Source organism: Ambystoma mexicanum, chromosome 2p (assembly GCF_040938575.1).
Source record: "Ambystoma mexicanum isolate Mex_15411 chromosome 2p, UKY_AmexF1_1, whole genome shotgun sequence".
NCBI lineage: Eukaryota > Metazoa > Chordata > Amphibia > Caudata > Ambystomatidae > Ambystoma > Ambystoma mexicanum.
In genome coordinates, this window is record NC_090923.1 from 722,107,304 (window position 1) to 722,125,937 (window position 18,634).

General features: G+C 48.1%; 1 protein-coding gene across 8 annotated transcripts in view; it reads right to left on the reverse strand.

Moving 5' to 3' along the window:
• Positions 1-18,634, reverse strand: part of RYR1 (ryanodine receptor 1) — a 946,449-nt gene that overhangs the window by 787,521 nt on the left and 140,294 nt on the right. For all 8 annotated transcript variants that reach the window (XM_069644325.1, XM_069644324.1, XM_069644319.1 and 5 more), the window contains 5 exons: positions 12,374-12,470; positions 10,413-10,487; positions 8,160-8,316; positions 6,686-6,850; positions 6,046-6,167 (listed from right to left, as the gene is read on the reverse strand). In XM_069644325.1, coding sequence (XP_069500426.1) covers positions 6,046-6,167; positions 6,686-6,850; positions 8,160-8,316; positions 10,413-10,487; positions 12,374-12,470 — 616 coding nt within the window. The remainder of the gene's footprint in view (positions 1-6,045; positions 6,168-6,685; positions 6,851-8,159; positions 8,317-10,412; positions 10,488-12,373; positions 12,471-18,634) is intronic.

Genomic DNA, 18,634 nt, shown 5'->3' on the forward strand with positions numbered 1-18,634 from the left:
CCGGCTTTTAAGGCCGCTTCCAATTTTGCTTCCGTCTCCCTCAGTTCTGTTGAAACCCCACCCTGTAGGCCCTTGGATTTCGCCATGGCTGCCCCCCTCATAACAACTTTAAAGGCCTCCCATAGTGTCCCTGCTGAGACCACAGTCCCAGTATTGGTTTCAAAAAAATGTACTATCTCCTCCCGTAAATCTTCTCTAAAGAAGGGGTCTCTCAACGCCTCCGCTCGTAGGCGCCATGTCGGGATCCTCGCCCTCGGGGGGGCAATATTGCCGCGCAAGAATCAGGGGCGAGTGGTCCGAGAGGACCCTGGCCCTGTACTCTATGTGCGCAATCTCTGCTATCATTTCTGGTGATGCAAAGACATAGTCCAGCTTTGTTGATAACTGCTGTGGGCAGAATAATGCAAATAGTGCCTCTCCCCAGGGTGCCACACTCTCCATGCAGCTTCCAATCCAAAGTCATCAAGCAGTGTCTGTAGCGCCCTGGCTGCAGGGGCCGGTCTATCCAATTTCCCGTCCGATCTATCCACCCTCGGGTTCAATACACAGTTGAAGTCCCCTCCCCAGATCACCGCGCTTCCCACAAACACGCTCAGGTTCGCACTCAGTGTCCTAATGTACGCCACCGTGTTCTGGTTCGGGGCGTACATGTTAACAATACTTATCTCCCCATTCTCTACCAATCCCCTCAGCATAACCATCCTCCCGTCTGTCTCAGCCACCACTTGCAACCGCTGAAACGGGACATGTGGCGCCACCCATATAAGTACTCCTCTTGCGTAGGCCGAGTACGAAGAGCACACCAACACCCCCTTCCACTTTCCCGCTATCGTGTCCATCTTCTCACGTGTAAGGTGGGTTTCCTGTAGCAAAGCAATATCTATTTTCTGCCTGCGCAGATACAGAATAACCTTGTTCCTTTTTAAATAGCTATTAAGCCCCCGCACATTCCATGTGAGTATTTTAAGGTCCCCCATGGCCTGGTATGATCCCATTTCCTCCCCCCCAGGTGCAGTGTAACCTTGAGTTCCATTCCAATCTATATAGGCTTGCATCCCCTTCTAAAACCCTGTTAACCAAAAACACACCAAACTTCCCACTCCCTCTCCCCCCCGCCTCCCAACCCTTCCCCAACACTCTCCCCCCCCAACTGTTGCCCAGCTCCATCCCTAGATCTCAGGCTCCCCTGCATTTAGGTCTTTCCGTCTTTCGCCTGTACTCGAAGCTCCGCAGGGTGAGGCCGCCCTAGTGACCAACCTACTATAACTACAACTACAATTCGGGGGGTAGGGTGCTACCGCCCTGCCGCTCCAATAGCACATCAAAGAACTGCACATTGCTGTACAGATTAAATATATGTAACCACCACTATATTCAAGTCCATCAAGTCTCTCACAATCCGCAATATGTTATCGAATATCAGCCTCCTACAGCCAGGCCCATCGTTCTCAGCCTTCACCTAGAATGTTCGCTCGCCGCCATAGCAAAATGCATACCGTGTCTAAGTCACTTTTCACGTCCATTTTGTGTCTCCTCTGTGTCTTGATCCGGGCAGCCCTGCAGATCCAACCACGTTGTCGCTTCTTCCGGAGTGTCAGAAAAGTGCATTTTGCCCTTATACACTACCTTCAATTTCGCAGGGTAGAGCAGCATATATTTTATCCCAGTCACCCGCAGCCTCCTTTTGATGGTTACATAGCTGTACCGCTGCCTCTGGACCAGCATAGTGTAATCCGGGTATGCCGTGATAGTGCTCGAGGCCCTCTCGATTGTTCCGCCTTTCCGAAAATACTCCAATATTTTTTCCCGGTCTTTATAGTTCAGTATCTTGGCAATTATTGCTCGTGGAGGGACCCCTGGTCTCGGCTTCCACATGAGGGCTCTATGTGCACGCTCGACCACAAATCTTTGCGAGAGTGTACCGGCCCCGATCTTTGTAGGAGTAAGTTCTCGATATAATCAGTCGGGTCCTGGCCCTCCTCGCCTTCCGGCAGACCCACCACACGAATGTTGTTTCTCCTCGCTCTCCCTTCTACTTCTTCTGCTGGAGACTCCAAGTTGGTCACCTATTGCTTGAGGGCATGGATCTCTTTTGTATTGTTGGCACCGGTGTCCGTATTAGATTTCACTGCGCCCTCCAGGCTGCTTGTGCGTTCCGCCAGTCCCCTGACATCCTGTCTCAGCAGGGAGACTTCGATGCCAACTGCTTCAATTTTAGCCTCCAGGGAAGTGCGTAGGTCCATCATCACAACCCCCCAAGATTCCTTCAGATCCGTAATGGCTTCCAAAATCTGACGATTATCAGCCGCTGTCGTGCCCTCAGCCTGTGCCATCGGGCCTTTGGTTGAGGTGGCCGCAGGAGACAGTTGTGCTTTTGCAAAAATGTCCATCGTGGGTTGTTTGGTCTTATTCTTGCCCACGGCCCCTCGCGCCGCCATTTTCTGGTTACCGTTGGGTCTCCCTATCACGATTCAGCAACCAAGTGTCTCCCCAGCCACAATATCCGCTCTTTACTGACTGTCGCGGTGGTCTCCAGGCAGTCGCAACCTCCACCTCTTCTCGCCGCTGCTAGTTCAATGCCGAGCGAGCGCTTCTCGTGCTGGTCGTGGTCCGGCCTGCGTTTTCACACCTCTGCTGCCCTCGGGCCCCTGCCGTCCGGGCCAGCGCCCAAACTTTCACGACTCAAGACCTACGGCCCCCGGGGGTTTTTGTATTCCGCCTCCACCTCGCCATTGTCGTTCTTTCCCCGTGGCCGCCGCCTCTATTCGTCCTCTTTGGGTACCCTGGTTTCGTTTCTTTTGTTGTCGGCCATCTTGTGTGACAATGGACCGAGCCGCCGCCGTCATTCGTCGAGCAATTCCTCCAGACTCCCGCTTACGATTTTTCTCGATCTTTATACAATGAGCGAAGCATCCATTCCCATGCGTGTGTGATCGATTCTGGAACCAGTGGTGCACTTTTAAAGGTAGTTTGTACGGATCATCTGTCGGATCCTCCGGAGTTCCACGGGAAGCACGTCCTACTCCATGGCTGCTCAAGCCACGCCCCGTAAAAGTTATCTAATAAATACAATGTATTCTGATGCAATCTAATTTAGTATACTCTAAACATAATATATGATCATTTATTATGCTATGGGGTAATTTCTAATTGATACAATGTAATTAAAGATAATTTAAAAGCAATCTTAAGTAATCCACATAAATCTTAAAGGACTCTGAAGTATGCCATTGTAATATGAGGTAATCTAATATATATTGTAAGACATTTAAAATGTATTCTGAGGTAATCACACATTATTTGAAGGCAATTCAAAAGTAATATGATAGAATCTAAAAGTAATCCATAGGACTTGAAGGTAATCTTTGATATAATAAAAGTGATCTATTATAATCCTAAAGTACTTTTATGTAACCTAAAATAATGTAGGGCAATTTAAGATTATTCCAAAGTAATATAAAGCTATGTTAAATACATTAATAATAATTCATTGTAATCTATTTGTAATCTAATATAATTGAAAATAATCTGATGACAGCTAAAGGAAGACTAAAGCTAAACCACAGTGATTCACACAAATGTATGGACAACTAAAAGCAATCTATCATAACCCAAATCAGTCTAAAAGTAATCTAAGGCAATCAAAAATGATTCTACATTCATACAATGCTAAAATGAAGAAACCTAACATAAATATGGTAATCTGAAATTGATATGCAGTAATCTGAGGTAATCTAATAGCAATATAAAGTAATTCAATGTACTCTAAAGTAATTTAAAAGTGTCCAAGGTGATTAAAGCAATCTGATGTCATTAAACACTAACCAAAGGAAGTATAATGTTCTTTACAAGTAAACAAAATTATGTTTTTGCAGGAAATCCCAGGTATGATTATTGGAATGTGGGTAATTGGGAATGTTACGTTGATAGGGAATGTCAAACTGTAAGATTTGGACCATAAGTACTTGGTGATATTTCATGAGCCTCATCTGCTTACCATTAAGTTATCAGTGGCGTAGAGATGTGTGTTCTGTTTTTCCAGTGTGGGCAGGGTTCTTCCAACAGCAGCTTGCTCGTCATGACATTTGGGGCTGATTTTTGATTTTCCAGTTCAGCATTCTAAATTTCTATCAAAGAGGAGATTTCTGGGAATGGCAACTTCTGTGAGCTTACTAGGAATGTGAAAGTGGGATTTTACTGGAAATGTACAACTTTGAACCTACTTTTAATTCTACACTGGCAGCTTACTGGGAGTGTCAACCTTATCGGGAATGTCAAGCTGAAACTTTAAAGAGCATATCATGTCATGCCCAGACGTGGGTCCCGAGCCTGCCGGGTCTAGAGACGCAAGCTACTCTTCAGTGATGATGCCCACTGAGGTCAAAACATGTCTGTGGATGATTGTGCTCTCCTGCAAAAGGGATGTGACCTAGAAGTTCGGGCTGGACTGTAAAGGCTTGAAAGAACGATGGTCTGAAGGGTTTACCAGAGCAATGCCAGAGGTTAGGCTTCATGCCAAACCTTCCAGCCATCACCTCTTTTGTTTTGTACATGTCATGCCATACCATGCCATACTATGAAAAGACATATCATGAAATTAGATATCTGGACATATATCCTGACATCATTTCATTCCATATCAAGACAAGACATCATTACATGACATAGCGTGACTTATGACATACAGCCTGATATATCAAGACATGCCATATCTTGACATGACCGAATAATGGCATAACATGTGGTGAAGTGCCTGTTATACCTGCTCAACCAATGAGCTCCATAAGTCTGTTTACAGTATCTATGATCACATATGAAGCCGGGAGAAAAAGCACAGGAAAAGACACAGAGATTGGTATTACTACAAACGATGACTGAGATCCGAGATAATGTGAAATCTGTGGCTGAGGAGCAGAGCATACCAGGAGTGAAACACTTGCCGATGATGGATAACAGGACCTGTAACCAGCCATGAGGAGGAAGGAGGAGTGACTGGATGAGAGTGGCAATGCAAGACACCACAAAGAGAAGAGCTAAGGAAATCATGAACAAACAGAGGAGGAGAGCAAGCGGCCAAGACACACAGAGCCGTAGCCAGGATCACGGTTCAGCCCCTGTGTACAGCGGGGGAGCATTGAGGTGACATCCAGAAACTGGAGAAGGGCATGAGACTCAAAGAGTTTTAAAAAGACTGTGTAAGGAGTGAACCGGGAGAGTGTGAGGAGCCCTGGTGATATGATATGATGTGGCATTTATAACTGGTGGGGGTCAGAGACTGACAGGATTATGCTGAGACTAGTGCAGCAGGCTGGAACCTGTAGGAATAGTTATCAGGGTCAGGAAAAAGGCTACATGCTAAAACATGCGGGAACTGCTCTTAGAGCCGTTAAACATTGACACAGGGACATTTACAGACAAGAGCTGCATACTGGAATTTCCTAGTGGCCTCGTGGAAGTGACTGAAAAGAGAAAAGTGTTGCCTGTTGGAATTTGTAGACAATGTTCATAGAGCTCTTGTGAGCGTGGATGAAAGGATGAAAAGATGAAAAGGGAAACGTTGCCTCCTGTAACTTCAGGGCACACCTTCAAGAGCCTTGCATAAGTGGCTGACAAGAGAAACAGGGGTCCTTGTGAAAGTGACTGAAAAGAGAAACACAGCATACTGGGGTCCTTGTGAAAGTGACTGAAAAGAGAAACCCTGCCAACTGGAGTTTGATGAGAAAGTTCTTAGAGTCTTGGATAAGTGATTGACAAGAGAAACACAGCAAGGTAGAATCCTTGTGAAAGTGGTTGATAAAGGAAAGTTGCATGCTGGAACATTACCAAAGGGCCCAAGCGAGAGAAATGTGTGATGGGAATCATTACATGTTTCTGCACAGTCCATAAGTAACACATAAGCAGCCTGGCGCAATCGTTATAAATGACACCCCTGGCGATCGTATTCACTTTCGTAAAGCATGTTAAGGAGGGTTCACAGATCTTTAATTGCTGTCCAAGTCTTACTCAAAAATAGCCCCGGACAGACGGTGGCAGAGCTAAGAGTACCTGATGAAGACGTTGAAGAGGCCGGCGGTGCTGTAGATCATGCGGGCGGCCTGGGACTCCTCCCGCTGGGAGCGAGACAGGGACAGCGCATCGTCCATGTGACCCTCTTGATGCAAGATTGCCTGGGGGCAAGAAAGAGTGGTGAGACCCCAACAAGGCGAGTGCAGCCTCCAACCTCATCAACACAGACATGGCAGCAGTTCACTCAAGTGTAGGGTGGCACTCAACATGAATTCTGTGATGCGAGTGGTGCAAGGAATGACTGATCTCCACTGGAGAGTGTAAAGCCAGTGCTGTAGGGACTGAGTGACACACCTGAGACTGGTTATCCCGGGAATGAGAAACAGCCCATTGAGTGAGGTCAGTGATAAGGGGAATGAGTGACACTTACCAAAATATGTGCGGTTAGTAACACGGGGAGTGTCAATCCACTGAAGTGTGTGAGGCCAGTGATGTGAAGAGTGAGTGGCACGCCACTGAAGTGTGTGGAGGCAGCAATACAGGGATTGAGTGGCACTTCACTGAAGTGGCGATGGGAATGAGTGAATGAGTGACATTCGGCTGAGGCGTGAGTATCCAGTGAGGCAAGGGGTGGGTCCCGGCAGATCAAGGCCATGATGGGGTTAGCAGTAGAGCTCACCTTTCTCTTCAGGGGCCCCAGGCGGGCCACCTTGGTGTCAATGGCAGCGTAGGTCAGCCACAGCCCGCTGCTTGCATGCTGCACAAAGCACATCGACTCCCCATACTTGATCTCCGGCGCTCCCATGCCCTCCACATCCCTCTTGGGGGCCACATCCAGCTTTTCCTGTTGGTTGAATAAAGACATGGGCATCAACGCACAGCGATGCCACCAATTGTCCCATAAGGGCGCTATACAAGAGCACTTACATTACACAGGAAGAGGGTGAGGAGGGAAGAGCTGATAGGCTAGAAGCTCCAGGCTGAAGCATAGGTGGAGTAAGTGGAGGCAGAGGAGGGGGTGGTAATGGGTCTGTATGCGTGCAATGGCAGAAAGTGGCAATGCAGGAGGAGGTTGGACAGGTAAAGGTCAAGGGATGTGTAAAGGTGTAGGAGTGGAAAAAGTAGGAGGAAAGGAAGAAATCGAAGAAAAGGAAGGTGCAGAAGAAGGTAACGTGTAGTAGATGGAAAGGCTAGTAGATGGGATTGGCATAAGTGGCAAGGAAGGCGTCCCTTTTAAATAATGGTGTTAGGTGGGGATGATGTACACGGCGTGGAATGTGGACTGAGTGCAGAGGATGTGCTTTTAAGATGAGAAGATTCAGGGTGAAGGAGTAAAATGTGGAGAATTACTGGTGCACGAGAACTGGGAACTCTGCGGTGGAGATGTGGGAGGATGTGGGAAAGACAAGAGGCAGGAAAGGTGCCAGAGGCGGTATGGCATCTAAGATGATTAAAGCTAAGAGGCATGAACATTGTAGGAGATGGGGGATGCAGCAGAATGCAGAGAACGTGTAGGCGGTGTGGAATGGGGAATAGACGAGGGAGGCGGCAGAGGTGAGGAACGTGCAGAAGACACTAGGAGGTGGAATGGTGTGTAAGGAGCCAGAGCAAGCGTGGAAGGTGTATGTATCTTAAAGGCAAGTAGTCAGAGAACTGAAAGGATGAAGAGCTGACATAGGGTCAGAAGAAACAGGAGGCAGCGGGTAATTTGAATGAGGAAGGCTATGAGTCATGGAGTGTCTAACAAACAAGGAAGAGGCAGCAAGCAAGAACCCGGTGGAGGCTGGGAAGATGGGGGAGGCGGTGTAGGAACAGGACAGGGCAGACATTGAGTTAGGTGCATGGGGTGGGGAAGATGTTGAAGAAGAAGATTGTAAAGGATGTGCAGAAGGTGTATAAGACACTGTAGGGGGCCGGAAATGCACAGTAGCCATATAGGCGGCAGCAAATGGGAAGTTGTAGGCGGAAGTGTATACGAGGGGAATGGGGAGAGTCTGTGCTTGGGGTGGAAGAAGGAGACAGGTTGTGAGACAGGGAAGAGCAGGGGAAATAGTAGGAAGCAAAGGTAGTAAGGGACCTCTGCTGACCGAGGGGGTAGGTAGAGAGAATGGGTTTAGGTTCACACCTTCTTACCAGCCCCGCGAGACTCTTACCTTTGAGGCCCGGAAACAGAAAGCGGTGGCTTTGGTGTTGCCTCTCTCTGCGTCCACGAGGATGAGGCCCTTCTCCTCTTCCAGGGCCAGATACCTGCCTGTTGTCACGTGACGCACCCGGAAGGACTGGCCCCACTTCATGTGACTTCCGCTCCAGCTGCAGATAAAAAAAAAACAGCTGCGACTGACGGCTCCAGTGGAGGTCCAAGCGAGTCGGAACAATTTATGAAGAGAAAAGCGCCACTAGGAGCAGTACTCTTGTGTGAGCTGAAACGTCACTCGGTCATATTTAATGTGGGAAGAAGTGTCAGTAGCTTTAGTAGAGCTATGCCCTGACAGACGCTTCTTTATGGGTGCAAAGATACACCGCGCACGCGCATCACATACAATGGGATCTTACCCAGAGTGTTTTTTCTTGTTTTGCAAAAGAATGTGTACTTTTGAGGGCAGTGGTTGTATTGGGACTGAGTGCCCTGCGTCCGTACAGACTCGGCTGTATTCCCCTGACGAGCACTCATGGGGCAGGCAGGTGTTGCTTGTATTCGCGTCCATGATGTCGGCCTGGGTGAAGTGGAATTAATCCAAATGCTGCCATACTGGGCTGTCTGTACCAAGTATGTTTAATGCTCTTGAGAATTCTTCTGCGTATAAGCTTTGTCAGAAAACAAAGTTTTGAGCGAGCAAGATATATATAGAGCGACGTTGGTGTCAGTGCTGCTCGTCAGATGTCAGCGACCCCCACGACGCCTCTTCTTTTTTCTTTTGCTTTGGACAGGTTGAGATTGAACAAGGTGAGTGCCGCTCCGGCACCAATGCCGTACCCGTCTCCGGCGAGGATGGAACCAAGGTGGGGAGGGCTGCATGTGGCATTGATAATAACTACAGTGAGAAAGTATCCACTCCATTCTAAAAATACCTATTCTAGGAGTGACTACACTACTTTAGACATTACAGTCCCTGAAGATTTGGGGCGTATTTTAAAATCCCCCATAGGCCATTACACATTAAGCTATTTTTCACGTGAGGGCAGTTCGTGTATATGTGTGTAAGTTACTGTCGGTGCACGCCCATTGCCATAGTCATGTGAAGATGTGGTTACATTTGTATAGCTTACTTCTGAGGACTTGCCCTGGGGACTGGGAAGCCATTGCGCCCTGTATCCCCACGGACCAACTGCAGCATGTCATCTAGAATCACAGAAGGACATTAATCCATATGCTGATGTTGTTGACCTTAGATAAAGGGAGGTTTCATGTATCAATGTTCCTTATCTAAAGGGAGGTTTTGGGGTAAAGATGGGCACATGTGCCATCGGACCCTACATAAAAGGAGGGTTTGGGGTAATGAGCGGCCCCATGTATCAGTGTCCCTTAAACAAAGGGAGGATTTGGGGTAAAGGTGGGCCACATGTGCAGGTGGCAAGGCTTGAAGTGGATTTCAGTTTTTCTGACTTTGTATTTACCTGTGAGGTCCTGTCTCAACAACCCACGGGACAGCAATATCCCGTAGGGGTTTCTTGAAGGCAATGGCCCAAAATGCTGCCCTCATAATTGCGAAATCCGAAAAGACAGACTTTATTTTTAAACACCCCCCTTACGCCACATAAATATGTGTGGGGGGGTGTTATGGGACATATTCATATGGGGAGTTGTGGGGGTCTCCCTCCGCATATCTATGTGGTGTAAAGAGGGTTTAATTAAAAAAAAAAAATGAAGTCAGCATTTTCGCCTGTCGCAATTATGTGTGGTCGCAGTGATCACATAGATCTGTTTCACAACAACCAACAAAATGCTGATAACATCCAGTGTATCACAGTGGTTGCTCATTTTCCCATGAATATCCCTACTATTCCGTGGCGTAACAGTAGGAGCCCAAAAATGACTATGCTTAAACTGAGATCGGCTGCTCTCCTCCCCCCATGAGCCTGTGAAATGATGCTAGGCCTTCCCCATATTTCATAGGTAATGTTCTTCCCCTGACAAAATGTTTCACACCCAGTAAAGATCTTTCAGACATCACAAAGCCCCTTCAAGGGGGCCGGGGGGTCTTGTCGCACAGTGAAGCAGGAGTGATGGGCAGTAGGAAAGGGTTAGCATTACTATGGGGTAGTTGTCTGGTGGCCAGGGCGGGTGTTTCTCAAGAAGATGGTAACTCTGATCAACGAATTTCCGGAAAAGAGAAGGCCGGGAGATAGGGTGTTTGCCTATGTTTGTGGGGCGGCCAGTCAGGAGTCAGTCACAGAATTCGGCTTACCTGATACGCAGAGGCTCCAGCCTCCACAAGGAGCGGGCGTGGCTGCAGACGGCTCCTCCCTCGTAATGTGGAAGTCTGAAAAAGAAGCAGGGGGTTACATCAACAAGGACCAAGAAAGAGTGGGGTAGAGAGTGGGATGCCGCTCAAGGAACGTTGGGGGAGTAAGAAAGGCACAGGCCCCGCAGCCACCGGCTCAGCACTCACCAATAACCCCAGGAAGCACGCACTGCGTGTCCTGCGCATTGACCCCCAATGCGTATCACACACCTGTTGCCTGGGCCTAAGGCACTTTGGAGCGCAGCTGGCCTTGGACTGAATATGGGGCATGAAGATACTACTATGGCAAATGTCACTAAAATCACGACCACAATTTTGGTGAGATGTCACTGTCACCTGCTACGCATTGCGTTCAAAAGAAATCAGGCTAAAATTCCTGACTCCTGGAAGAGCAAGGGCTGTGGGGAAAAAACCATAACAGCAAGTGACAGCGGTGGGCCAAGTATTGCAATGGCTGCGCCCCAGGTGACAGTAGACAGGTAGCATGGCTGCAGTATACCTGAAAGAGTAAAAATAGCCCCGAGATGTTGAGGTGATGTAGGACACTTTTTAAAAGCGGGTCACAGGTGGAGCCATGAGTGATCACCCACTACCCATGCCCCTTCAAATGCCCGCTATATGTTGTGTCTTTGCTTTGTGCACTCTGACCTGGGTAACCCACATGAATAAGCTGACTCTCTGCTCCCAACTACTGGCCTGAAAAAAGTGAGCAAAAAAGTGATGCCTAGGGATCAGTGTTCGAGGGCGACTGGTGCTGGAAATCAAAGAGGGCGCCTCCTCCAGATGATGTGAGGGGATCCCATGCCCCGGAGCAGCAAGCAACCCTGTATCAGTTTCTGACCGGGAGTTGGATGTGTTGCCTGCAGGTTACACATGAGAAAGCTGCAGTGGGTGCATTTACCCCTTGCACTGTCGGATCCCACCCCTACCATACCCCGAGGAGGACTAGGAGGTTGAGTACCTAGCCTTCCTTCGACCCATTAGATGCATTTTCCAGCCACATTCCGAGGATATTTAGTTTCGCAGAGCGATGCTCATTGGTCGAGAGGGCCAACCAAAAGCTGAGCGGAGCAGGTAAGTCTTTGGCTTCATCATGGAGGGGTATATGGATAGGACCAGGTCAGGCGTCTGTTCTCTGCCACTGCCCATTAGTTGCTGCTGCCTGCAATGTTTGTTAAAACCTAAGTACTCTTCCCTCACAGGTGACAGATTTGACAGGCACTCGCTGTAGCAGTCCCTTTCCCGCTGACTCCCCTGGCTGAGCATCACAGCAGACTTCTGCCTTCTCCCTTCAGCTTCCAAAATTCGGAAGGGGATGAAACCTCACAAGCCAGATTGCAACTTGGATTACATAGGCAGCAGATACTGGTGTAGCTGTGACACACGAAGGACAGGCCAGTTCGGTACACCCTGTTTGGGCGCAGCTCTTTCGGGGCCGGCCGTTTCGGTGCAGCACCTTGGACGAAGGTCCCTTTTAGACGTGTTCGGTTGGCCACGGCGAGCAGGGCACAGCGCCTATGTGCTTGGATATTGATGTTTGCGTAAATATATTGTCACCTGAAGCACCGAAAAATGCTGTTTTTTGTTTTATATCAGTATATTTACACTAAATACTCAGTACATGGAGCTGTACTGTGAGTAAACGCTCCATGACCAAATAGTTTGGTATGTCCCGCAAATAAGATATTTGGAACACAGAAAACTAATTGGGACCTGCACCTAATGCTTGCGCCAAAACAGACGGCACTGAAAGGGCTGCGTCGAAATGTCTGGCTTCAAAGTCAATTGGTTGAGGTGCTGGTAGGAGCAAAGTGACAGTGACATCTAGTGGGAAGACAGGGCGTGACAGCTAGACATAAGTGCAGCACTGAAACCTCAAGACCATCAGAGGGCTGGGAACCTACCTGCGCTGGTCCTCTCCCTGGTCAGTGGAGGAGATGGTCAGGCACTCGTCCATGTGTCCGTGGAACAAACGCAGCACATGACCCCCTGTCAGAAACCCTGCAGAAGCCAGACACAGGAACGGGTTACGTACAAGCACAAGAGGTTCTCACAATAACAGCCCAGGCAGAATGTCAAGACAGACACGCGATACATTGCTGCTCTGCTGCTCAGTGACCTGTATGCTGGCGGGCGTCGGCTCTCTGCTGAACTACCTTGGCACTGAGACTGATGCATGTTGCAGCTTTCACTGAACCAGGGGGAGAAACTCTGGGACACAGGCAGCCGACAAGTACTCAGCTAGCAAATCATTACTGATACAGAAGTGACACCTAGGGTACAGCAAGAGTAGGGCACGGATTGAGATCAAGGATTTAGGAAGCAGAGAATGGTGCTACAGTGACCAGGGGGTGGGCTGGGTGACAAAAGAGGCCCTGGAAATAATGTTCAAAGTGGCACCAAATTACACATTTTCAGCAGGCCCACCAGTTTTCCTTTGAGAAATGTGGAATTACCACACAAAAGAGGCCTAGGGTGCATAGGCCTACCAGGAAATCTCCCGAGTTCCCTATAGGCCAGTCCACCCCTGACAGTGACACATGGTTGTCCATCAGAGGAGTGGGGGTTGTACGAAGGATCAAGTACACACATTCCTACTGTAAATATGACACCGCACAGCCCAGCATGGAACTGGCATAGGCCTCCCTAGAGGGGACAAAGGGGGGCAATTGCCCCCCCCCATCAGCTGCTTGCCCCCCCTAATCAGTGAGCCCCCCTTTGGCAAAGAATTCTTTCCAAGAGTCTTAAAGGTGCCCCTTTGCCTAGCAGTCGTTTTTCGGGCTTGCATGCTATTTGCTTAGCCTGTGTCCTTTCTTCTGGCCTGAAAGGGACACCACAGGAATCAGTAGCCGACGAATATCACTGGGGTGGGGCCATCACTGTTAAAGGCAGGCTTCCTACACGCTGGGCACATTATTGTTTTCCAAATCTTCAGTTTACAATTTCATAGAACAAACTTAAATGACATTTCCAAAATGAAACAGGCTTCTTAAACTTACATTCACTAGTTTTCTTCCAAATGTGTTTTTCTTTTTTGTCCGACTGCTGAATCACAAATACATGCTTCTATTGTGCTGACAGCAGAAATTAGGAAATTAAACTGTGGGTTCATGGTGCTAACGTTTGATTTTCACTACAGAGGCAGAAATACCCCCACCTCCGCCCTGAATATAAGCAAGTGATTAGCCCAACCCATCGCCTGCCTGAACACATTTTATAGCACTTGTTTTTTTTTATAAGGAACTGCAAAATGTCATAAGATTTACAGCCAGTTTTGAACATGCAACATCTCACAGCGACAGTCACTCAAACTGGTGAGCTACCCTGGTAGCCTTCTACTGTAGGGCCTATGGATGCATTAATGTGCTCAAAACCACTGCTCTGGCAACAGTGCAGATTATGTACATGACGTCAAAGTCAACAGCATTTCATCTCCAACCACACTGACCCTGTGCATAGATTCATTGAGGATGTACCAGTGGTGGCTCGTCCATAATGGACGCCGAGCCACCAGCACCCTCACCCATTATGGCGGAGCCAAGGAACCAGCCCAGTGTAAACACTGAGTGCTCCCTCAGCTGTTTTTTGTAGCTGAGGTACGCACCTGGGCTGGCTTGAACTGTCAAAGGGAAAAATGTTTTCTGTTTGACAGTTCTCTTTCCCAGCTGCGCGTGTCCAGTGGACAATGCAATGCAGGGGGCGCTTAGCTTGCCCAGCCTTGCATGGCTCATTGAGGATGCTGGTTAGGGAATTGCATGTTTGTATGTGTGAAGGGACTCTCCTGCACCTCACCACACATACACATGGAGAGGGAAGTCATCAGGGCTCCGGCTCTTGAGGGCACAATTTGCTTCCTGGGAATGCTACGCAGGAGCTGGAGTACCGATGATAAAGCACCCCGCCCGAAACTTCTGAACCCGGGGCAGAACGGAAGTTAATTTAAATGTGTATGCTTATATTGTGTGTAATGAGTGAGTTTATGATGATGGGTGCACATGTGAATGAGCGATTGCATTCTGCGTGTGTATGTGTGTGCACGTGTGTTTGTGCTTGGCCGGAGATTTGATTTTGGCAACTCGAGGGTAGCGGTTGTGCAACAATGGCATTTTAAAATTGCTGTTGTTGCTCAAACCCTTTCTCCACCGGCCAAAATCAGGTCTCCGTGGGAAGCACTGGGAGCCAGATGGGCAGGCATGGTATTTTATTACTGGGCATCTATTATAGATGGCTAGTAAAAAATACCATGCCTGCCCCCTGGGCCTTCCTGCACCTTGCATGCACCCATAATAACATTATGTGCGTCTGAGGTTCTGGGGGCCCAGAGGGCAGACAGTATTTTTCTACTGGGCATCTATGATAGATACCCAGTAAAAATACCGTGACACACATTGACTGTATGTGTGTGAGGCAGTGGGGGCCTAGGAATATTTCACTGCCCATTTATGATAAAGCAAGCATGATAAGTGTTATTATGTGGCTAGACTGGCCTTTTGTTGCAGCCAGTCTAGCCATTTCTTACTGTGGCATGATATTTTGTATTGGGTGTCTTCAAAAGAGCAAGCATGAAAAGTGTTATTATGTAGCTAGACTGGCATTTTGATGCAGCCAGTTTGGACATGTTTTTATACTTTGGCATGACATTTTTAATGTTAAAGCCAACTGGTGTATGTTCTTACCTGTGGATACTACCATATATTGGCAGAGCAAGTGTGGACATGTTTTCTTTTAGTATTATTACTGCCGTTATGCGCAACGCAAATGTGAGCATGTTTTTATATGGGAATACTGGCATTTATTTGTGCATCCAGCATACAAATGTATGGGCACAGCCAGCGTGAAAATGTTTTTATATTTGCATATATTGTGGGCAAAGCCATCATGGAACTTTATTGGGGGAATGTTCTTGTGCATTGTTAGTAACTTGCATATACAGGATTTTTTCATGAGTTGCCTTACCAAACCAATTGAAAACTGTTTGGCTTGTTACCCAAGTGTGCAGTAAAATCCACCATTTTAAGAAATTATATTTGAAATGTTGTTGGGGGTGGGGAAGCCCCGCAGCCCCTCTTGATTGGCTCGGGCTCTCTCACGACACTTGGTCTCTCTGACATATTTGGGGGAAATATTTACATCGTTCCAATTAACAAAATACACCAGCAGACACGGTGATGTACAACAAGAAAGTGAACACTGTAAACCATTGTATGGGGTCAAAGTGAGATTCACGCAACCAAAGGAACTGGAGCAGTTGCCTAATTTCCCCCTTTTCTCAGCGCCTGAAGGTGATATTTCATCTGTTAAACTGCTATCATTAGAAACTGAGGTATGAGTGATACCACCTGCTGAATTGACTCTGTCTGACTGGCTGTTATTGAAAGCTGACCTGGAAGTGATGTCTCTCCTGCTAGCTATCACCTCTAACCAAACATAATTTGACGCTGTGCTCGGAGGGATGTTTGTTAAAAGAATGCAGTCTCTTGCGGAGTACATAGAGCATTTTCGCAACTGTTGAACAAGAGTTAACTTTTTAGGATGCATATTATCTTGATGTGAAACTTTTATTGTCGTAAACCTACTAAGAACATGCTTAATGCCACCTTTTTATTCATCTTTGTAAAATATAGGTACTTACACCAGTTCGGTTTATTTACCCTTATTTGGTGTGGTACCACAACTAACCCCCTCACAACGTCACCATGCCCCCCTCAGCCACTCCTCCCCATTGTTATATTTGTGTCCTCCCCAGGCCCTATCTCGAATCCCCCACTAAAACCAATTTCTAATTTCTAATGAGGCCCACTGTGTTATTAGTTTAGGATTTGGAGGCAAGGGACAGTGAAAACAATGCACCACTGACACCTAGTGGCCAAATTGAGAATGCCATTAGTAGAGCTTCTGGAGGAAAAGAAACCTGTTTTGCATCAGTAACATCTGATTGTTTAGAGCATGTTTTTGCGGAGCAGGACGATTAGGCGCGGCCAGTTCGGCGCGGGCCGATTCGCCGCAGCCAGTTCGGCGCGGGCCGATTCGCCGCGACCGATTCGGCGCAGGAGACAATTGGGCGTGCCCAATTTGGCGCGTCCAGTTCGGCGCTGCGACATTTGGGCGCGGGGATGTTTTGGCGTGGGGGGGGGGGGAATTGTCATTGTTTTGCGTCGTTCAGTATTTTTTATTGTGAATTGCCCAAAAAAAATAATACAGCATTTGATATGATATGATAGTTTATTTATATAGCGCCATGAAACACATTGTGTATAGGCGCTATATAAATAAACTATCAGCTGACAGGGGGTTAGAGGTGGTATCTGGCAGGTGGTGGGAGGAGGGAGGTGGTAGTGGGCATGGGGTGGAGGAGAGAGGTGGTAGCTGACAGGGGGTTATAGGTGGTAGCTGGCAGGTGGTGGGAGGGGGGAGGTGGCAGGTGGTGGGAGGGGGGAGGTGGTAGTGGGCAGGGGGTGGGAGGGGTAAGGTGGTAGCTGGCAGGGGGTTAGAGGTGGTAGCTGGCAGGTGGTGGGAGGGGGGAGGTGGTAGTGAGCAGGAGGGTCTTTTTTTATTGTGAATTGCCCAAATGCTTTATTATTTTTTTATTAGACTGTTCAATCATAGGAGTTAAATATGTAACTTTTGCTGCCCCAGGCACAAGGCCAGTTTGGTCTTGTGGTTAAGTTCCAAGCCTCACAATCTTGCAGGCCATGGTGCATGGCTGGGCTATTCTATTTGCAAAATATCACATTATTTTTATTTAAAAGGGGAAATTAAAGAAAGGTTCAGTTTATCCACAAACCATGGCCTGCAAGACTCTGGGGTAGAGAACATAAAGCAAGGCCACTACCTCCAGCGAATTTACAAATACAAGAGGGAGGGATACGCAAAACCCAAAACCCAAAGTCTCACTAGCCAGGGCACTTCAAGAAATGGCACACATAAAAAAAAAACACCCCAATGAAATTACGACAACACAGGACTGCACGGATGAGATGTTTATTATTGCAATGTGCACAAACACCTTAAAGTAGCGGGAAATACATCTGTGTCTACTCCATTAACAAATTGTGGGCAAGACCACGGAGGTACCCCAAAACATCACGCTCTCCATAGCTCGCCACAATGTTCTGCACCCTCCTGCTCTGGTCCAGGTATCTCTTGCGCTTTGCAGGTGGGAATTCGCCACGAATGTATTCCTCGTACAGTTGGTCTCTGCCCTTTTGTATGAACCGTACCCCATCTACAAATTTCCACAGAGTAGGGTGGTCCATGCCAAACTCAGCCTGCATCCTGCGGTGAGCAGCTTCCGCAAAGTTGTTAGTTCGTGCCTGGTCCAGGCGAGTTCTTTCGTACACCGACCACATCTCTGGTGGGAACACAGCGCGGCGGCAGCTACGGTCAGGGTTCTGACGGCCCATGTAATTGTCCTCGAACCAGCGCAGGACTGGCACCAACTCTTCAGGCATTGCGTTGTCCATTATGACCACGGCTCTGTCCAGGTCTTGAATTGGCACAAAGGCAAGCGCAATGATCATGCGTGCTGCCAATGCGAATTCCGGTTCATTGTTGTACCTTGGGAGCAGACCTCCAGCAGCGACCTTCTTGCGGACATTGCGGGCTAGGTGAAAGAGGCAGCCATGTAATTGCGCGCCTGGAAATGTTGCTCTTGCAGCCCCAATGGCAGCCTGTTCAAAATCCATTGAAATGGATGCCGGATCAAGATTAGGCCACATATCTTTGACCGCCTCAAACATGCGCTGGTAAGTGCCCCTTTCCTTGTTGGGCAGCAAGACATAGAGGACCGGCAGCACAAATCCTCCCCGCTCTGCCATCAGTACATAAATCTGCACAAAGAGTGCTGGAGCCAGGCTGAATGTTCCATCCACATACAACTTCTCCATTTGACCAGCCCATTCCCTGTGCGACTCACGGCCAAATATGAGAATGCGGTTCTCATCATTCTCCCCCGAATCCCAAAGGAGAAAGCGTTCCTGCTGATTCGGTGTGGCATGGTAGACCCTGTAGGCTTCTGGTATCCTGATTGCCGCTCGGTGTTGTGGTTGAGGTGGTACCCCGTGGGTTGAATTGCGACACCTCTGGATCACCTTGCGAATTGCGTTCTTCCTTGGCATCTTCCCTTGCACGGCTGTTGATGTCCCCTGCAGGGCTACATTGATGAT